The sequence below is a fragment of the Salmo trutta genome, chromosome 5 (genome assembly GCF_901001165.1).
Source record: "Salmo trutta chromosome 5, fSalTru1.1, whole genome shotgun sequence".
NCBI classification, from domain to species: Eukaryota; Metazoa; Chordata; class Actinopteri; order Salmoniformes; family Salmonidae; genus Salmo; species Salmo trutta.
The window spans coordinates 46381147-46402970 of NC_042961.1; the positions used below are offsets into that span (position 1 = coordinate 46381147).

Consider the following 21824-nt stretch of genomic DNA (forward strand, 5'->3'; position numbering starts at 1 on the left):
GGGACAACAGACTGGGATAGGGAGTGATTAAATATGTCCGTAAACACACCAGCCAGCTGGTCTGCGCATGCTCTGAGGATGCGCCTAGGGATGCCGTCTGGGCCAGCAGCAAAGCGAGGGTTAACATGTTTAAATGTTTTACTCACGTTAGCCACTGAGAAGGAGAGGGAGGGGGCGTAGACTTTGTTAGCGAGCCGCGACGGTGGCACTGTATTACTCTCAAAGTGGGAAAAGGTGTTTAGTTTGTCTGTAAGCGTGATGTTGGTATCCGTGACATGGCTGTTTTTGTTTTGTAGTCCGTGATTTCCTGTAGACCCTGCCACATACGTCTCGTGTCTGAGCCGTTGAATTGCGACTCCACGTTGTCCCTGTACCGGCATTTCACTTGTTTGATTGCCTTGCGGTGGGAATAACTACACTCTTTATATTCAGCCATATCGCCAGACCTCTCTCTATGGTTAAATGCGGTGGATCGTGCTTTCAGTTTTTTTGCGAATGCCGCCATCCATCCACGATTTATTGTTAGGGTAGGTTTTAATAGTCACAGTGGTTAACGACATCTCCAATGCACTTATTTATAAATGCACTCACCGAGTCAGTGTATAGATCAATGTTGTTCTCTGAGCCTGACTGGAACATATTCCAGTCCGCGTGATCAAAACAATCTTGGAGTGTGCCTTCCAATTGGTCAGTCCAGCGTTGAATTGTTCTCATCACTAGTACATCCTGTTTGAGTTTCTGCCTATAAGCCGGGATGAGCAAGATGGCGTCGTGGTCGGATTTGCCGAAGAGACCGCGGGGGAGGGCTTTGTATGCATCACGGAAGTTAGAGTAGCAGTGGTCGAGAGTATTATCCCTACGTGTCGTGCAAGCAATATGCTGATAAAATTTAGGTAACATTGATCTCAAATTTGCTTTGTTAAAATTCCCAGCTTCAATTAATGCAGCCTCCGGGTATATAGTTTCCAGTTTACGTGGAGTCGAGTGAAGTTCTTTGAGGGCCGTCTTGGTGTTTGCTTGAGGGGGGGAGGGGTGTACACAGCTGTGACTATAATTGACGAGAATTCTCTTGGTAGGTAGAATGGCCGGCATTTGATTGTAAGGAATTCTAGGTCAGGTGAGCAGAAGGCGTGAGTTCCTGTTTGTTGTTATGATCGCACCATGAGTTGTTAATCATAAAGCATACACCCCCGCCCTTCCTCTTCCCAGAGAGGTGTTTATCTCTGTCAGCGCGATGCTTGGAGAAGCCTGGTGGCTGGACCGATTCCGACAACATATCCTGAGAGAGCCATGTTTCTGTGAAACAGAGAATGTTACAGTCTCTAATTTCTCTCTGGAAGGCAACCCCTGCTCGAATTTCATCTACCTTGTTGTCAAGAGACTGGACATTGGGGAGTAGTATACTCAGGAGCGGTGAGCGACGTGCCCGTTTACGAAGCCTGACCAGAAGACCGCTCCGTCTGCCCCTTCTGCGTCACCGTTGTTTTCGGTCAGCTGCTGGGATTAGATCCATTGTCCTGGGTGGTGGTCCGAAGAGAGGATCTGCTTCGAGAAAGTCGTATTCCTGGTCGTAATGTTAGTAAGTTGACGTTGCTCTTATATCCAATAGTTCTTCCAGGCTGTATGTAATAAGACTTAAGATTTCCTGGGGTAACAATGTAAGAAATAATACATTAAAAAAAAAAATACTGCACAGTTTCCTAAGAACGTGAAGCGACCATCTCTGTCGGCGCCATACTGCTGCTAAAACGTTTGTGTGAATTTCCATGGATATGTAGTCCATTATGCATAGGTTTGAAATAGCGGACATGGGACTAGATGTTAACATACATATTTGAATATCTAATGATCACGAAAGAGGAATAGAAACCAAGATGGAGTCAGTGTGGGTTCAGCTGGACGTTCAGGCTGACCTTACTAATACTAATTTCTGCCACAGTGAGCGGAGGAGGAAGAAAGTCCCCAAGGCTACTTAGTGCAGGCAGTCACTTGAGAGAATTTGCCCTGCCTCAGACACCTGCCACTGGTGCCTGCTGCCTGCCTGGTGTATGTGGGTGGCAGGGGGAAGAGTCTGTGCTGTGTGCATGTATGAGAGAGAGCTCATAGCTGTCATAGCTGTCTTACAAGAGGCATGTATAGGTCTAAAACGGGCCTTTCATCATGATTTTCTCAGAAATGGTTTGTGATACGAATGTAAAAAAGCATTTCAAATGTCCTTCCTCCCAGTGAAGTTTCTATGTGAACATTTCCAGTACAATCTGAGATAGCAAAAATATTTTTTGCTGGCATGGAATCGTCCATATTTATCAAGGTGTTTTTTTGAAAGGAGGACTTGTTTAATTAGGACATTTTAGTGTACATTTAACCATTTATCGAAAAGATAACAAAGCATGTCTCTACTCCTTCAGGACAGCTCACTGCCAGCGCAAAGCATCATGGGAATATGATAATATAACTACAGGCAGTGAGCACAATACTCTATATCGTTATCCTCTGAAGGAAGAAACACAGAACCCAGGTGGGGGCTGGGGTGGTGATGGGATATCAGAAAAGGAGGGAACAGCTAGTTACAGCAACACGGCAGCAAGAGACACTAGCACATGCGAGCGTGTGACATCTGGGCATTGAGGAAGCATGTGTAGAACTGGTCAAGTTATTTAGACCATGTGCAATTAGTGTGAATCCAACTGATGCAATATCCGCTGACGTCAAAACACTCAGGTTTCCCTTCTGAACAGGCCATGCCTTGTTAATTACATGCAGGTCATTTAGCAAACGCTCTTAGTTGACGGATGTCCAGTGTTATGTCTCTAAACGAATATTTCTCCCTAGAGTCAATGATCCCTCTCCATGTGATCTGCTTTGTTGGTTCACTGCAACCACCGTTGATCTCCGGATATCCCTCTTGGGTCGCAAAACCTCTGACATTTGTCTGTCATCTCAAGCCATCTGTGGATGACGGGTACTGTGGCACAGGCGGCACAGTTGGCATCACCGATACCCTCCACTGTCTGACGTGCCTGCTGTAATCGTGCCACATGTTGCCATCTGGCCGGGGCAGAGTTCCAGCGTGTGCCAGAGGGTGCCTGAGACATTGGCATCAACCTTCATACTGAGGCTGGCATGATTTGGGCAAGGCCTGAGAGTCTTTGCCCTGTCAGTAGTAACAGAGATTTGCTTAATTGAATAAGAACGGCTAACAGGTAGATGCAGACTGACAGAGCAACTGTTGTTTGGCCTTGTTAACCAGCTGGTTACTTCGGACACAACTTTTTGCCCTTTGACCTCCTCTCTGTGTGTGTGTGTTTACTACCTGTTTAAATGTGCTATTATTTGCTCTACGCCTGAATTCTTGGAATGCATTCATGAATGCATTGTTGCCTTACTATCTAGTTCCAATGCTCAGCTGCTGTTTCAGAAAAAGCTTCTTGAATTGTTATTGTTTTCTTTCATGCTGTTTTATGATCTTGTCAGCTTGGCAACATGGCCTAAATGCTTATTAAACACTTGGCGTACTCCCAATGAGGTAGGCTAACCATGTCCAGGGTGAGTCACCAGCAAAACTGTGTCCAGGGTTTAGGATTACAATAGCAGTGTATTAGTCTTATGGACACAGGCTTGTCCCAAACTAAGGGAGTGGAAACACAATGGAAACTTGTTAGGTATGTAGCTTGAGATTTGCCGCATGGCAGTGCCGCTTGCTTTCTAGTTCTTTGCTTGGCTTTAAAATGCTGTATTGCTCATTGCTGTACTCCAATACAGTGTACAACCTACTATAGATGATGTGGTCCCTTGTTGTTCCCCTATCCACGCTACTTCCTGCACAGCTTTCAAATGTAGCCAAGTTCCTCACAGGTAGTAAACATCATGTTATCTATTTGAACGGCAAACCAGCTTAGTTCTCGCCGCGGCCAGCAGGCGAGTTGCTATGTCATCCTTTTGGAACATGGCATAAACATTCAATTTGACTATTTAGTGTTTTATTAGTATCCCCGTTAGCTGCTGCGAACACAGCAGCTACTCTTCCTGGGCCCCAAAAATTCATGCGCTCCCATTTATGCGTCACATGGTGCACGTTTTGCTTCCTCGACCGGAGGAGTCATTATTCATCATCTACAACGGGCTGTACCTTGATCCAGAAATCATACACAGCTCATCTGTGCGGTTCCAGGGAATGCCAGGTGATTCTTCACTTCAGACCACCACCCCATCCATCTCCTCTGACACATGCAGAAATGAAACAACAACCACATTATGCGCCGAAGAGAAGCAGAGACTGGTTTGACTCCGCTGTGCCTTTGTTTCAATAGATGTTTTCGTGAGAAGACCAATTTCTTTGGGTTGGGGGACGTCTCATGGTCTGAGACACGTTCCATCGCAGATGCGGCAGGCCAACATAAGCGGATAGCTCTAGTTTAAACTGCTGGATTTTGATGGGGATTTTTTTATTATGTTACTTAGATTGACGCACAGGTTTGTCTTTTCAATATCATTAATATTAATATTATTATATATTAAGATTATTTTTTATCCTATTCCTTTTATCAGTAGAGTGGATCTGGGCCACAGTCGTTTCCTCTGGTAACAGAAGTGTTGGAGTTGTCACTGAGAGGCTTTGCGTTATCAAATCGGCCCCGGTTCAAAATCCAGACTCGAGGCTTTTTGACCGGGAGCGAGACACTGTGTCCTACTTCCCCTTTTCCCCTGTCACTCCCCTCCTTCCCTCCCTGCTTTCAACCTCTCCACGGTTATTTAGACGTGCAGGTTTTTCAGAAGCCCGTCTGACTCTGTCTCTGGAAATGAGAATGAGCTTGTGAGCTCTCAGCGTCCCTCATTTCAGGCCTCACAGGGCCCTGTTGTCATCAGTTGTGCTACCCTATGTGTGCTTCTTTCTGTGTGTGTGTTTTTGTGCGCACACTGTTGGTTTGCGTGCATGTGCGCAGGTGTGCACGAACATCCATGTAGCTCCATTTGTATTTGTGTGTGTGTGTGTCTGTGTGTGTACGCTATCAAGTCCATTTGTGTATACGCATTGAATAAGCTGAGTGAGCGGCAGGATGCTCCCCCATACCAGTGCATACAACCCTGTCGCAGTGACCGCCACAGCTGTCCTCTGTAGTCTCGGGGAGCCGGGATGAGGAATTAGTTTCCAAACAATGGCCACCATCCATCCATTATGGCTTCCTGATGTCAGATGATATCAGGGTATTACCGGATGTTTCCATGCATCATTTACCACCGGACCCCACTGACAGATTTGTGGGCCTGCCACAAAAGGCCCATTAAACGACAGGAGTTTCATCATCATTTACCTACCCGTTCCACTACATGCACAGCATTTGGGGGGGTGTGACCAGAACATATAGGGGGATATGTGTGGCTTACCACTGAATGCGTTATCATTATAGAGAAAGGATGGACTGGGACAGCGAAAATAGTTTTGAGTTGTGTGTCATTGACTGCTGTTCGATTGGTATGAACGGGTGTTGTCATGGCTACAGTATAGTTAGGTTAGTTGGTTTGTAAGAGTATGTCAGAGTAAGGAGAGAAAGGGGAAATAAGCACAATGCTAAATACTTCTCTCAAGGTTTAGTGGCTAAATTGCAGCCACATGAGACGAAGAAAAAAAATGGAAACCCCCTCAATCAAGACCACAATAAAGTGATCAGTTCTAATGTTAGAGGTCATTTGTTAAATTCAACCATACGTGCTCTGAAATCCAGAACTTCAAAATGATAAAAAATAAATAAAAAAAACACAACCCTGCAGACTTCTTATATTAATCTTTAACCTCTGCACTGTTGAAAAAGGACTCGTAAGTCAGCATTTCACCAAAGCCCCATATACTACCCACCACTGCGACCTGTATGCTCTCGTTGGCTGGCCCCAACTTCATATCCGTCGCCAAACCCACTGGCTCCAGGTCATCTATAAGTCTTTGCTAGGTAAAGCTCCGCCTTATCTCAGCTCACTGGTCACCATAGCAACACCCACCCATTGCACGCACTCCAGCAGGTATATTGCACTGGTCATCCCCAAAGCCAACACTCCCTTTGGCTGCCTTTCCTTCCAGTTCTCTGCTGCCAATGACTGGAAAGAATTGCAAAAATCTCTGAAGCTGGAGTCTTATATCTCCCTCTCTAAATTTAAGCATCAGCTGTCAGAGCAGCTTACCGATCACTGTACCTGTAAATAGCCCATCTGTAAATAGCACACCCGACTACCTCATCCCCATATTATTACTTACCCTCTTACCCTCTTGCTCTTTTGCACCCTAGTATCTCTACTTGCACATCATCATCTGCACATCTATCACTCCACAATTAATGCTAAATTGTAATTATTTTCGCCTCTAGGGCCCATTTATTGCCTACCTCCCTACTCTTCTACATTTGCGCACACACTGTACATAGATTTTTCTATTTCTTTTCTTTTGTGTTATTGACTGTACGTTTGTTTATGTGTAACTCTGTGTTGTTGTTTTTGCTGCACTGCTTTGCTTTATCTTGGCCAGGTCGCAGTTGTAAATGAGAACTTGTTCTCAACTGGCCTACCTGGTTAAATAAAGGTAAAATAAATCAAATAAAACATTTCACTGTCAGTCTACACCTGTTGTTTATGAAGCATGTGACGCATACCATTTTATTTTATTTACGTAACATCGCTCCCTTGCAACACGCCATGACACCTGCTAATGTTTCGACCTCCAACAGAGCCGTGTGCAATGTGTTTTGACGTTCATGGAAGAAAAAAAATTCAACCAACGATGCAATGATAAAAGCATCAACAATTCAATCAATTATTCACCGCTGTCTTCCTTACTTAAAGCACCTATTATGCAAGTGATATTATGACACAATTCACACTTTGTCATAATTGTCTTCCTTTTTAAAAAAATAAGGATTTGTTGATTCTGGTTTACAGCATCTCGCCTACACTTGATTGAGGTGAATCCCAGTGGAAGTTTAAGTTTCAAGACGTACCCCCAGCAGACGTGACCAAGCAGAAAGCTGTGAACAGAGTTCAAATATTAACAATGTATAATTGAGTTTAACCTTACACTGACAGTCCCTATCCTGTGAGACGCTCTCTCCTTCCCCCCCAAAGCCTACTTCTCTTCTTTTGATCTCACCAATAGAAAATGATGTCATTAAAAGCAAATTCTTTTCAAAATAATGAAACCGAGTGGAAGGTTCATCTAATTGTAACTACCGTAAAGGCTGGGGAGAAAAAGGAGGACGACTAATTATGCAGGAAGGACTGCTTTGAAATGAAGCACACGGCTCTGTCGGAGGTCGAAACATTAGCAGGTGTCATGGCGTGTTGCAAGGAAGCGATGTTATGTAAATAAAATCAAATTTTATCCGTCACATGCTTCATAAACAACAGGTGTAGACTGACAGTGAAATGCTGCCTTACAGGTTCTTTTCCAACAGTGCAGAGTTAAAAATTAAGTTAAGGAGTCTGCAGGGTTGTGTTTTTTTTTATTTTTTTTTATTTTTACTGTTTTTTTTTATATATTTTTTTGAAGTTATGGATTTCAGAGCATGCATGGCTGAATTTAACAGTTGACCTCTTACGTTAGAAGTGATCGCAATATTGTGGTCTTGATGGAGCATTGTTCCATTTTTCTTTCGTCTCATGTGGCTGCAATTTAGCCACTAAACCTTGAGAGAAGTCCAAAAGCATTTAGTATTGTGCTTATTTCCCCTTTCTCTCCTTCCTCTGACATAATGTGTACTTTGCACCTGTGGAAGTTTGCTGGATGTGCTTAGTATCCTGTGTACATTCCTTTTTAAACCTCTTTAGGAATCTTTTTTTTTTTTTTTAAATGTCTCCAAGTGATGGAATCCCACAATTCTAAGGTTTTACAAACCTAGTGAAGCTTGAAATAGGAACACTAAACTGACAAAGCAAAAATAAATAGGTCACTCAAACCCTGCACAACAATCATATCTCCAAGGCCATTTTTGGTTTCTTTCTTCCCTCTACATGAGCCACAACAATGAGATACCAAGCAGAATGTTTTAGGCATTTAAAACTACCATGTAAGGTTAAGGATGACTCTCTCTGAGAATACAAAGTGAACACAAAGTTTTTATTCACATAGCCGCTGAACTTGAACAGTGTGTGTTGCTCCCAGATAAAATGAGGGAACCAACAGAGCACAACAAAATGTCCTTGTAGGGGTTCTGAGACACGACTTTTCCAACACGTGAGTGTCTACTGACCCGTTTGTCCTTTTGTGATCGCTTCATGCAAAATACACAACTTTGCTCAAGGACATAGTCGAGCTTTCTTTATTTTTCACAACTCCTCTGCCTCTTATGGTCGTCTGTGGGAACAGGTTTTTAGAACAAAACATATCTCTTATAACGTTGTTATTAAAATAGCGTACTTATTTTATTTGTATCGCTCACCTGGTGCCGTGCTGGTTTTTTAATTCTAACCATAATTGCTGACTCTCACACAATCTACTGTAGTGACTTTGTCAGTATTTCCCTATAACAAGGGGAAAGGACACAACCTATGGAGGTATGCTCTAAACGTGGAGGTGCGCTCTAAATGTGGAGGTGCGCTCTAAACGTGGAGGTGCGCTCTAAACGTGGAGGCGCGCTCTAAACGTGGAGGCGCGCTCTAAACGTGGAGGCGCGCTCTAAACGTGGAGGCGCGCTCTAAACGTGGAGGCGCGCGCTAAACGTGGAGGCGCGCTCTAAACGTGGAGGCGCGCTCTAAACGTGGAGGTGGGAGGCGCGCTCTAAACGTGGAGGCGTGCTCTAAACGTGGAGGCGCGCTCTAAACGTGGAGGTGCGCTCTTTACTTTTTATCATTTACGGAATGGTTGATCGATTTTCACGTTCATTCTATTCTCGTGAAGGGTTTTCTAATTCAACGCTCTTCTACAAGAAAAAGACCCAATCACTGAGATTGTAGAATCAGAAACTTGGAGCATTGCTTTGACATAGCAAGAGTGTTAGGTCTACTTGCTGTTCGATAGAAACTCAAGGCCGGTACTATACAGTAGATGTAGATTGAATATCTGCTATTGAAGCATTGTTAGTATGATATGTGGTGAAGTCAAATGTATATGGTCATTGTAGCAATAGTCTCATTGTGGTATTGTGCAACTTGCAAAGGCTATTTTTTGAGGGTGTGTTCATTGGTGAACATTGTTTGGGGTCATGGTTTAAGGTCACGGTTGCCTGCTCCCTCTTCGAAAATACATCTCTGAAATAAGAAATAATTGGCCTGTAACATAAGAAAAGGGAACGGTACTGTATCACAAATACTGACTTAACAAGGTCCCAGAGGATTCAAAATAGCCGCCCTGCATGATACCAATCATGGCCCAATCTTTTATTATTATCCCAATTGGCCACTCTGCGCACCTTGCTCTGGTCAAAAGTAGTGCACCACGTAGGGAATAGGGTGCCATTTGGGACAGAACCCTCAGCCCAAGAGAGGCCCATCACAATGCGTTCCAAGGGAAATTAAAACCGGCCTCGCCACACAAGTGTTAGTATGTGATAGGAGAGAAACTCATCCCAAAATGGATGAATAAATAAAAAGTACCATGAATAAGTTAATGGAAAGATGTGCTCTGTGATTTTTAAAAAAAAGGAGAAAATGTATGATCATTTCTGCAGGAGTCGTCGTTGTGCATTGTAGCACAGATTAATGTTTTCGTGTTACTGTCATTGCAGATGGCGACGTCTTTGACGCGGGGGGGGGAATGTTAAACGCCTATTTCTGCGTTCATTCACTTTCGGTTGGCCTGTATGAGGAGAGTTGTTTGACACATTAGGGCTGATGAGAGTGTGTGTGGTGTGTTCGCTTGGACGTGTTTGTGTGTAAGTGCATGTATGAATTACACGTTTGCCTGCATATTTTGTGTGTGTACATGTGTACACATTGTGTTTTATCAACAATGGCTGTATAAACTGTCGTTAACTTTGATGTGCACGAATGTTTTGTGAGCAGGCAAAAGCAAGTCATGAAATGTGCATTACGAACGAGGTAAAACGGTGTTATTTACCTCTGATTATGTGTTATTTACCTTCTGATTAAATAGGATGCTTGTTAAGGCAATGGAGGCTCCATTGCAGTCTACAGATACCTAGAGATCTTAAAAACACTCTTTTTGTTGGAGAGAATAATGTCTTGATCAAAACAAAAAGAAAAAAAAGAAAACGTATTTAATCAAATAGTGGGACATCTTTGTTTGCTGCTGAATGTCCTTGAATGTGTTTTACCACAGCTGGGTATACCTCTGGGGGTCTCAGTAAGCTAATAACCCCAGCTCAACAAATGTTGTTTCAGTGTGCTGCACTCATGTGTTTTGCTAAAGTCCTAGCCCATTACAGACAGGGGCATAGTGTTAAACTGTACCAAGGATCATTTTTTTTCGTGACTTTTTTCTACATTTTACAGCGAACCATCCTCCTCTTCCTCAATACACCAACCTCCACTGACTGCCTCACTTAAAAAATAAAAAGATCAAATCTACAGGCCGACACATGGTCTGTGGTGTTTTCAGCACTCTAATGAAGACCAATTACTTGAATCCTGCATTATCCACATTTATGTTAAAAATGGAATTATCATCCACCGCACGTGTCACTTATGCTGCAGGTAACTATTGGAAAAGCAAACGTCTGCTTCATGATTGCATTTGGAATGGTTTGCTGCGTCACAGTGGCTAAGGGAACTAACCTCCATTCTCCAGAGAGCTAGGTTCCACTATGGTCCCACCTCCAATTATCCTGGCTTCCAATAAGAGAAAAGATAATGGCCACTGCGGCGTTAGAGAGTGGACTGTTTTTCCATTATAGAATCCCCTCACCCTCCCTTCCACTTTGTGTGCGTGTGTTGTCTCATTGATTTGCCTGCCCACTCACTCTCCCACTGTTTGCTGGAGTGTTATGAGCCCTGACCTATCTCTCCTGGCCTCGGCTTCTTTGCGCCTGAGCCTAGACCACACATTCATAAGATGCTCATTGCTAAATACATTTTGGGCCCTTATTGTGTGTGTGTGTGTGTGATAGTTAGGGGCGATGGTGTGTGTGTGTGTAAGCCCTTTACTCAAGACCTCAGGGAAACAAGATAATAAGAGAGGATCAGGAGGCCCCCGAGTGGCGCAGTGGTCTAAGGCACTGCATCTCAGTGCCGGAGGCGTCACTACAGACCCTGGTTCAATTCCAGGCTCAACTGGATGTGATTGGGAGTCCCCATAGGGTGGCGCACAATTGGCCCAGCGTCATCCGTGTTAGGGTTTGGCTGGGGTAGGCCATCATTATAAATAAGAATTTGCTCTTATTAACTGACTTGCCCAGTTAAATAAAAGATAAATAAATAAAATAAATAATGTGTATCCGTGTCCTATACGTCACCATTGTCTTCCTCCACACCCAGAATTTTATACAGCTCCAATACTGTTATTGACTTGACACACACACACACACACACACACACACACACACACACACACACACACACAAACCATAGCTGGAAATGGATGCCTGTGTGTCTTTGCCTAGCTGCAGGAGTCTGCCAGCTCCTCGGCAGAAACCGAGCCTGCACATCCAAGCCACACCTGCCAGATCCAATTGATCCAGTTTGAACTATCGCCTCTTAAACTGACGGGACGGGGGTGGTGGAAAAATGGAACACCTATTTTTGCAACCAGGCCTGAAATAAATTTGCCTCTTGAGATAAATTAACTGTGACTGAAGAACTAAAGAAATCTATTTTTTTCTCTTTCTTTCGCTATCCTTCTATCCTTATTCCATTTAGAATGCTATGTTATTTCTCACTTAATTCTAGGAGAAAGACGGGGCTTTTTGTTTTACTCTTTCTTTCTTCCCTCCTAATACAGAATCGTCTTCATCTGTGATTGTATTTATGGATACCACGACAACACGGACTACAACTCGACCGCCGACGGTTTCCACGACGACCACAACAGCCAGCACCACTACGACCACCAGGGTTTCGGCGACGACCCCCGTTGCCCAGCGACCGCGACCCACCTCGACTACCCTGCCGCCGCTATTTCCGCCAGCGGACGGCAATATCCCAGAGGGCAACACAAGGACGTCCCCGTCCTCCAAGCTCCCCAACGTCAGCGTTGACTACTGTAATCCCATGATCATGTCGGATGTGTCCTGGCCCAAGATGAGACAGGGACTGGTGGCGAGGCAGCCATGCCCGACTGGAACAATAGGTAATGGGCTTGTTCTACATAAGTCTGTGGCTCCCGTGCGTCTGAAATTGAACATTCACTGGTAATAGCCAAATATAGCTAATCACTGTCCGTGATACATTTCCTTACCAGTGCAACAAATATGTTGGTTTAAATGTATGTATGTGTAACATATGTTGGTGCGAGTTCAAGCGATGTCTTAAAGCGCTACATAGTACATGCAATGTACGGAATGTCTGAAGTATCACAAAAATAGATTAGTGATCACTGCAGGAATCGAACCAACAAGTTTCAAGTTTCAATGTCGCATGCAGCGAAAAGCCGTTCTCGCAAGCTCCAAACCCAACAATGCAGTAATCAATAGCAATGTAATGCTAAAAAATAACTTAAAGGTAGAACAACAAAAAAACAGGAGAAATAAAAACAAGAAAGAAGAAGAACACAAGAAAATATTGAAATTGAACATAATGATGACCATTGACAGCCATGGCCCCCAGACGAACCAGAATCCTCGGCAGGCTCCTGAATTGGCCTCCCTCAGGAATGGAGCTGATCGGAGACGGATGAGCTCAGCCATTAAATCAAATCTTTCTTACAGAAGCTGAATTTCTGAATTTAAGTCTTACAATTAAAATCACACCAAAATCTGTCGTCAAACACATTCTGGCGTTGCTTCTCAACTCTGTACGGCATATTGAAGTGTGACGTTTGGCACGGCCGGATGATATTTACAGGTTTGTTGTTTTGTTTGTATGCATTCGACCCCTCCCCCCTCGCCTTATGCTTGACTCGCTGAGAGAGGAGAAGCTAAAGATAGCCACACATATGGAACCACGAGGCGGAATCCTCCCCTCCGCTTCTTCACTCCCAGGAAACAATTAGCCTAATTAATTAACACTAAACACAGTTGTGTGTGTGTGTGCTCTTTAACGAGGGCCAGGCACTTTGTGTTCGTAAGGCGCCACTTCACTCGTTTCTTTCTCTACTCCTTTGTCACAGACCAAAAGGAATGGATACCAACATATTAAGATCCATAGGAGATCAAGCACCTCTACTGAGGGAAATGGTTTCAGAAGGCAATTGTAAGCAGACTGTATACTCTATATATACCACATACATATATAAGTATGTGGACACCCCTTCAAATTAATAGATTTGGTTATTTCAGCCACACCCGTATCTGACAGGTGTATAAAATCGAGCACGCAGCCATGCAATCTCCATAGAGAAACATTGGCAGTAGAATGGCCCGTACTGAAGAGCTCAGTGACTTTCAACGTGGCATCGTCAAATGATGCCACCTTTCCAACAAGTCAGTTTGTCAAATTTCTGCCCTCCTAGAGCTGCCCTCGTCAACTGTAAGTGCTGTTATTGTGAAGTGGAACCGTCGAGGAGCAACAATGCTCAGCCGTGAAGTGGTAGGCCAAACAAGCTCACAGAACGGGACCGCCAAGTGCTGAGGCGCGTAGCACGTAAAAATCGTCTGTCCTCGACGAGTTCCAAACTGCCTCTGGAAGCCACGTCAGCACAAGAACTGTTCTTCGGGAGCTTCATGAAATGGGTTTCCATGGCCGTGCAATGCCAAGCGTTGGCTGGAGTGGTGTATACCTTGCTGCCATTGGTTCTGTGGAGCTGTGGAAACGCGTTCTCTGGAGTGATGAATCACGCTTCACCATCTGGCAGTCCGACTGACAAATCTGGGTTTGGCAAATGCCAAGAGAACGCTACCTGCCCGAATGCATAGTGCCAACTGAAAAGTTTGGTGGAGGAGGAATATTTTTCATGGTCCGGGCTAGGCTCCTTAGTTCCAGTGAAGGGAAATATTAACACTACAGCATACAATGACATTTTAGAAAATTCTGTGCTTCCAAATTTATGGCAAGAGTTTGGGGAAAGCCCTATCCTGTGTCAGCATGACGATGCCCCCATGCACAAAGCGAGGTCCACACAGAAATGCTTTGTCGAGATCGGGTTGGAAGAACTTGACTGGACTCCATAGAGCCCTGACCTCAACCCCGTTGAACACCTTTGGGATGAATTGAAACGCAGACTACGAGCCAGGCCTAATTGCCCAACATAAGTGCCTGACCTCACTAATGCTCTTGTGGCTGAATGGAAGCAAGTCCCTGCTGCAATGTTCCAACATCTAGTGGAAAGTCCTTCTCATAAGAGTGGAGGCTGTTATAGCAGCAAAAGGAGATCAACTCCATATTAATGCCCATGATTTCGGAATGAGATGTTCGATGAGCAGGTGTCCACATACTTCTGGTCATGTAGTGTAACCAAAAGTAGAGCGTGATACCAAGGACAGATGGAAGAAATTAATGTAAATGTTGCCATTAGAAACAGTATCAATATATTTTAAGTTTTGCGTTATGACTTGGCCCATATTCATAAAGTCAAAGTGCTGATATAGGGTCATTTTTGCTGTTTAGATCATAATGAATAAGATTGTATGGACAGGGGGTACCTGATCCTAGATCAGCACTTAAGACATTTTTTGAATTCGAGCCCAGAAATGTTGCAACCAGGGGTGGGGACCGTTTTCTCTCGCCGCCTTCTCCTCATTTAACTGGCGACACCATCCCGACGATGGCCGGCGTACAGCAAGATGAAGGACACGCAACCACCACCGCTCTGCGCGTCTCTCTTTAAAGCCCACCACACTTCAGACGACTTTGCCGACGCATGAACGGCTTTGAGTTTCCTCAAATCCCTACCGGCTCTCTCTCCATTATTTTCTCTCTCCATCTTTTTTTTTTCTCGGTCTCTCTCTTTCCCACTCACTCTATCAATCATCCTCACTCCACCTTTCTCCCATACTCTCTCCCCCCCTCAGGTGGAGGTCTATCTGATAAACCCATCAAACGTAATGCAGTCCAAGAGAAGGACTAGAAGGAAATGATGTGTCAGTCAAAGTTTATATCAGTTAATGTTATCAGTCTGTCTCCTCCTCCTCTAGCCCATAGACGTGTACAAATCGAAGACCGGCATTTTTCCTTGACAGAGTCATGAAGTTAATAGTTTATAAAAATACACAGATTGAGTATAAACACTATCAATGCCATAGCCCACATTTGGAACCCAATTTCCTCTATCTGTATCCCTTTACCATAACATCCATCCCAAATGGCACCCTATTCCCTTTATAGTGCATTACTATAGAGGGAATAGCACCCTAAACGGAATGGCACCCCAATCCCGGCCCATAGGATTCTTGTTAAAAGTAGTGCACTATGTAAGGAATAGGGTGCCATTTGGAACACTGCTGTGTACTGTTTAAGGCCGGCTGATAGTGTCGTTGATTAGATGATAAAGACACAATCCCAGTTTATACACAGAGTAAGTAGAAGCTCTGATGGGGACGCAGTCCCATTTTTGGCCTGGTTTCAGAGGCCTTGTGTGGCCCAAAACACAGACACACACACACACACACACACACACACACACACACACACACACACACACACACACACACACACACACACACACACGTCACTCCACATCCCCGTCAGTAGCAGTCCTCTCCCTCAGGCACCCTTAATTGACCTTTCGTAACGAACTCCAGGATATCTGACTTAATTGGAACACAGTTTGGTGTATTTTTGCACGGAGTTCAACTGTCTCACCCGTTTAACACATGAAGAGGTGCTTCAACTCTTAATTACTAGAAACACACACTAACCAGGATACCTCTGTAGGCCCTGAAGTGCTACCACAAAACAATTATGACTTCATTTAACATGTGGAGATGAAACCAGTAAATTATATTCCTTTGTCATATCCCAATTATATTTATTTGTTGTATGTTATCATTGAAGTGGAACTGACAGCATTTTAGAAACATGAAATCTTATTAAAATCTGTTCATATACATCCCCAGGAAGAAAGTGACAGTTTATTTAAAAAAAAAATGTCTGACAAGTGAGCACGTACATATGGTCATTTTCACGTTTTCATACATTCATAGAATGTTTGGGAATGACAGAGGAAGGCATTGGTGAACTTTCTATAGCAATACAGAGTGGGAAAGCAGCTGTGCTTTTGGACAATTAATAGACACTGCAGTAATTAAAACCTCAGAAAAACATCTGTCTTGTACAGGACTGGAGTCTACACAGACTGAACTATGAACTGGACTGTGTGTTTACAGGCAGTTGCGTGACTTTAGATTATTAGAATGCCTTCGCCAAAAGCCACAAAATGGATTTCTGCAAATATGTAAATACCATGGGAGTCCTCTTCCATTTGTCAACGTTACAGTTCTATTGATCATGAAAGCATCTCTCTCTCTGTTGCCTATGCACATCATCAACAACAAGATGAACAGCTGTTAGCCAGAGCGAGATGAGCTCAAATCTGACAAGGGAACAGTAGATAAACCTTCTCAGCTTATAGTTGGCCATCAATATTTCACTGATAAAATGATAGGGAACAGTAGCCTGCTCGCCCTTCTGCAGCTTGCCTGCCAATGCATGCTTGTCCCAACACACCTTTTGACAACTGAATGGGAACATTTGACCGATGCCAAATCCATTTGATTGACACCTCAGAGATATGCTAACTGTGGGTAAGAGTCGTTCAAATTCAGCATAGCTAGCTAGCAAAGTAATTACTGTCATTTCTTGCTAGCTAACCAGATGACACCTGCATCTCTAGCTGTAGCCACAGAAAAACGATATGAAGGGGAAAAGTCGGCCACTCACCCATCGTCCCATGACAACATCCTCCCAGTACATTAGGCTCCGTGTTTTTTTTGCTAAATAAATAGCTACCTGAGTAGATAAGCTAGCCTATTAGCTACGTTATGACTGACTTGTGATCATTGCCCTTGCTAGTTAGATTGTATTGGCATTCACAGCCTTAGTTACATTCATCCGTTTTTGTCCAAAATATTGAGTCATTGAAACTGAAACGGTGCATCCCAAAGGCTGGAGGAAGCAAACAATGTAACAGGCCAGCTATGATTTACAACCTGATAGCAATATTTGTTGGACTACCAACAAGGACGAGACAGCCTACAGGGAGGAGGTGAGGGCCCTGGGAGAGTGGTTCCAGGAAAATAACCTCTCACTCAATGTTAACAAAACAAAGGGGCTGTCGTGGAGGGAGCACGGCCCTGTCCACATCGACGGGACCGCAGTGGAGAAGGTGGAAAGCTCAAGTTCCCCGGCGTACACATCACTACCGTTCTGAAATGGTCCACCCACATAGACAGTGTGGTGAAGAAGGTGCAACAGCACCTCTTCAACCTCAGGAGGCTGAAGAAATTTGAAGATCTGGTACAACACTGTTCTTCTCCCTTCACAGAACAGCGCAAACTAACCAGAATAGAAAGAGTGGGAGACCCCGGTGCACAACTGAGCAAGAGGACAAGTTCCTTTAGTGTCTAGTTTGAGAAACAGACGCCTCACAAGTTCTCAACTGGCAGCTTCGTTAAATAGTACCCGCAAAACACCAGTCTCAATATCAGCAGTGAAGAGGCGACTCCGGGATGCTGGCCTTCCAGGCAGAGTTCCTCTGTCCAGTGTCTGTGTTCTTTTGCCCATCTTAGTCTTTTCTTTATATTGGCCAGTCTGAGATATGGCTTTTTCTTTGCAACTCTGCCTAGAAGGCCAGCATCCCGGAGTCGCCTCTTCACTGTTGACGTTAAGACTGGTGTTTTTGCGGGTACTATTTAATGAAGCTGCCAGTTGAGGACTTGTGAGGCGTCTGTTTCTCAAACTAGACACTCTAATGTACTTGTCATTTTGCACAGTTGTGCACTGGGGCAACCCACTCTTTCTATTCTGGTTAGAGCCAGTTTGCTCTGTTCTGTGAAGGGAGTAGTACACAGCGTTGTACGGGATCTTCAGTTTCATTGGCAATTTTTGTTTTATTGCTTTAATCAGACAACAGTTTTCAGCTGTGCTAACATAATTGCAAAAGGGTTTTCTAATGATCAATTAGCCTTTTAAAATGATAAACTTGGATTAGCTAACACAACATGTCATTGGAACACAGGAGTGGTGGTTGCTGATAATGGACCTCTGTACGCCTATGTAGATATTCCATAAAAAATCTGTAGTTTCCAACTACAATAGTCATTTACAACATTAACAATGTCTGCTCTGTATTTCTAATCAATTTGATGTTATTTTATTGGACAAAAACATTTGCTTTTCTTTCAAAAACAAGAACATATCTAAGCGAGCCCAAATGTTTTAACCGTAGTGAATATATTTCTTAATTCCATTCTTTTACTTTTAGATTTGTGTGTATTGTTGTGAATTGTTCGATATTACTGCACTGTTGGAGCTAGGAACACAAGCATTTCAGGTACACCAGCAATAACATCTCCTAAATATGTGTGTTTGTCCAATAAAATGTTACTTTATTGGCGAATGATATTAATCATGTGTTGAACGGCATCCATCTATTCTGCCAGCAATGCCTTACTCTACGTCATAATAATTATTTTCAAATAGAACCTCTTTTGAAACCGTTTTATAAAGTTGCTTTTGTAGCAAAAACTGGGAATTCAATATTTTTTTTACTGATGTTAAGCTTGTCTGTTTCACATCTGCAAAGTAGTTTAAAACGCTGTCGGTTCCACTTCAAGGGGAATTGGTTTTAAGGACATGGTAGTTTAATTCGGATATGAACAATAGTGACACGCTGTATATGTTCACACAGACAAACACCAACAGATTGTACGAGGACCAAAATAAGGAAGTTCTATATAACAAGGCTGTTGCGAGAATAAAGTGGTATGGAAGCACGCGTCTCACCCCGTTAGCAGCTTTGCATTGATCTCCAGCGATAGCTTTTTAGATATGAATCCCTGTGTTTTTGCTCTATTGCCTCTCACTCCGAGTCTTGTTTGCTTCCACAGGCGTGGCCATGTATCTGTGTATGGGGCCCGAAGGATACTGGGACCCTCAAGGGCCCAACCTTAGCAACTGTACATCCCCGTGGGTCAATGTAATCACCCAGAAGGTAAGGGCCCCCCCCCCAAGGGGACCAACTCATAGACGCGCACACACACACACACACACACACACACACACACACTTCATGCTTGGCAATTCACACTTGTTCACTTTGCAACAATGGAAACCCCTTCGACTAAGGGAATACGATCCCCATCCTCTAGGATCATTGTGCTCCACAGGTTTCCTTTGTCTCTGCTCAGAAGAACGTAATTGGTCAATTAATGTCAAGTCTTCCACTCGCTCCAGGTAAAGAGGAAGAGCAGTCGCCACTTCAGACATAAGAACCACAGTTGAAACCAGAGGTCTTAAGAGTACTTTCCTACCTACTGCGTCGAGTTCACAATGGTGGCCAATACACCCACTACACAATTATGGCCCCCCCATTCTTCCATTTTCTTTAGCCCCAGAGGGGGTCTGTCTCATTCCCCTTCTGTGTTTAAATCTATAATGGAATCTCCGAGACAGAAGAGCTGCTTATTGGGACTGTAGCGGTACTAGTTCTAGTAGCAGCTCTCTCCCTGTTTATGAATTGCATCAGATGTCAAAAAGCACTCGCTGAAACTCGCAGGAGCCCAAGGCATGCCAGCAATAATACTTATGATCCACTCCAGACTGGCAAAAGCCCGTTAACCAAACGGCACTTTGTGGTTCTGGATGGAGAACAGGTGTTTGGAAAAGTAAAAAAGTGTGGGGGTAGAGGTAGAGAGATCAGGTGTATTTTTTGTTGTTGCAACGTTTAGCTTTTTCGAGTGCAATAAATGTCGACCGTGGGCTGATGTTTTGGTTATTAACTACAGCTCAGTGCCGTTCTGTTTAAATCGATACGGAGACGATGCCACTCTATCATATCCTTTACCATAATGTCACTATTACCGGACTCAAACTCATAGTCCGTTATAGTTTACATCCTAGCTTTCTCACAAGCAAAGCAGCACACAACTTGACACAGTCTTGCCCCTTGTGGGAGTGACTATTGGAAAATGGGTGCATTTTTTTTGACAAAAGTGTTATTAATCTTTATTACGCAAATTAGGCATGATCTATGTGCCTGTCATCCCTCATTGTCACCGGGGAATTTAAATGAAGATCAACCTATCAGGCATCCCAGAATTCAGTCTGCCGCTTATTTTCACGCCACTCTCCCTGGTTCTTCTCATTAACAGGAAGACGCAGAGAGGGAGACAAGCGAAAGGGTGACTATGAGTGAAATAAGGAGAGGCTGGAAGAGAGATGGAGAAAGCGAGGGAGAGCGAGGGGGAGAGGGCGAGAGTCCAGGATTGAGAGCAAGAGAGACATTGACAGACCTAACTGTTTCTTACTGGGGCCGTAACTCTTTTCATTAAGAGAAAGAGGGTAACCGAGAGGGAGAGGGCTTCTCTACTCTCCACACACTGTCCGCACAGGAACAGGGTTCTCCAAGAAAGGCCAATTAAGCCGGTGTAATTGGTTCTGCTAATAAACACAGAGGCAGGGATTGCAAGCGATGGCCAAGTAAGTCATGTGAGGCCCTGTGCCGCGGACACCGTAGGCTCCCCCTAATGCGTCTATTTACAATGCGTTGGAGGTCGCCGGGACGAAGGCCTCATCGCGCTACAGGCACATTTTTTGTGGGTTTGCGTCCCAAATGGCACCCTATTCCTTTAATAGTGCACTACTTTTAACCACAGCCCTCTGAGCCCTGGTCAAAAGTAGTGCACGATATAGGGCGTAGGTTGCCATTTGGGGCGCAGTTCCAGACTTTGAATCCTGCAGCGGTTCTGTATAAAATATCAGAGGAAAGAAGTGGATCGAACGAGAACCCAGCGGACTATAAACAGATGTCTGACTTCCACGGATGCCTCGGGCAGGGTTAGACTCCTAAACATAGCCCAAATGCTACGTCCCTCGGTATTCACTGAACCCGAGGCTAATCAAATGTGCACAAAGCTATTAGCATTCCAAAAAGGGAGGACATTAGTAAGAATAGCGGCATGAATACAAATCATACAAATAAATCATACAAAATATGCCGCCGGTACTGTAAAGTGCTCAAAAACAGATCTAACCTCGCCTCTTCAATGTCCCTGTCGAATTGAATATATCCGGAAGTTTTATTTCTGAGGGCTGTGTTTAGCATTCTGACCCTGGGATCAGTCTAAGTAAAGGTTGTTTTTGGAAAGGTAGCCCAGTGATCTGCATGTGAAAACATCACCCATCTGATGAATAGAACAGGCGCTTTCTCAAGGCTCTTTTCAATTGGATGGCCGGGTTTAGAAACAAAGAGGCGACAGTACACGAGTCCGTTGTTTTCTTCATAATCCAATTCAAGATCAATGAAAAGCCTAGAAACACATTGCACTATGAAATGAGACTCCTTTACATCATTAGGCCTCTCTGCTTGGCGGAGTTATACATTGTAATTGAAAATCCAAGAGACCAACTCCCAAACTACAAAGCGGTTGTTAGTTTGTGGGCAAATGGAGACACTTCATTAGCAAATTAACAGACTCATCTGTGGCTTAAGAAGATTTTTATCTAATTGTTTCCCCGGAAAATAAAAATAGGTACACTCTCCAACTAAGTGGCGTACACTTAGGTAGTACAACACTTAGTGTACACCCTAAGGGTTCGTGGTTGTGCTTTTTTCCCCCTCCAAGTCTAAAGATGGA

General features: G+C 43.9%; 1 protein-coding gene across 14 annotated transcripts in view; it reads left to right on the plus strand.

The window, feature by feature from the left end:
* LOC115194263 (adhesion G protein-coupled receptor L3-like) overlaps positions 1–21824 on the plus strand; it is a 302955-nt gene that overhangs the window by 197875 nt on the left and 83256 nt on the right. For all 14 annotated transcript variants that reach the window (XM_029753843.1, XM_029753842.1, XM_029753847.1 and 11 more), the window contains 2 exons: positions 11876–12223; positions 19077–19180. In XM_029753843.1, the coding sequence (XP_029609703.1) occupies positions 11876–12223; positions 19077–19180 (452 nt within the window). The remainder of the gene's footprint in view (positions 1–11875; positions 12224–19076; positions 19181–21824) is intronic.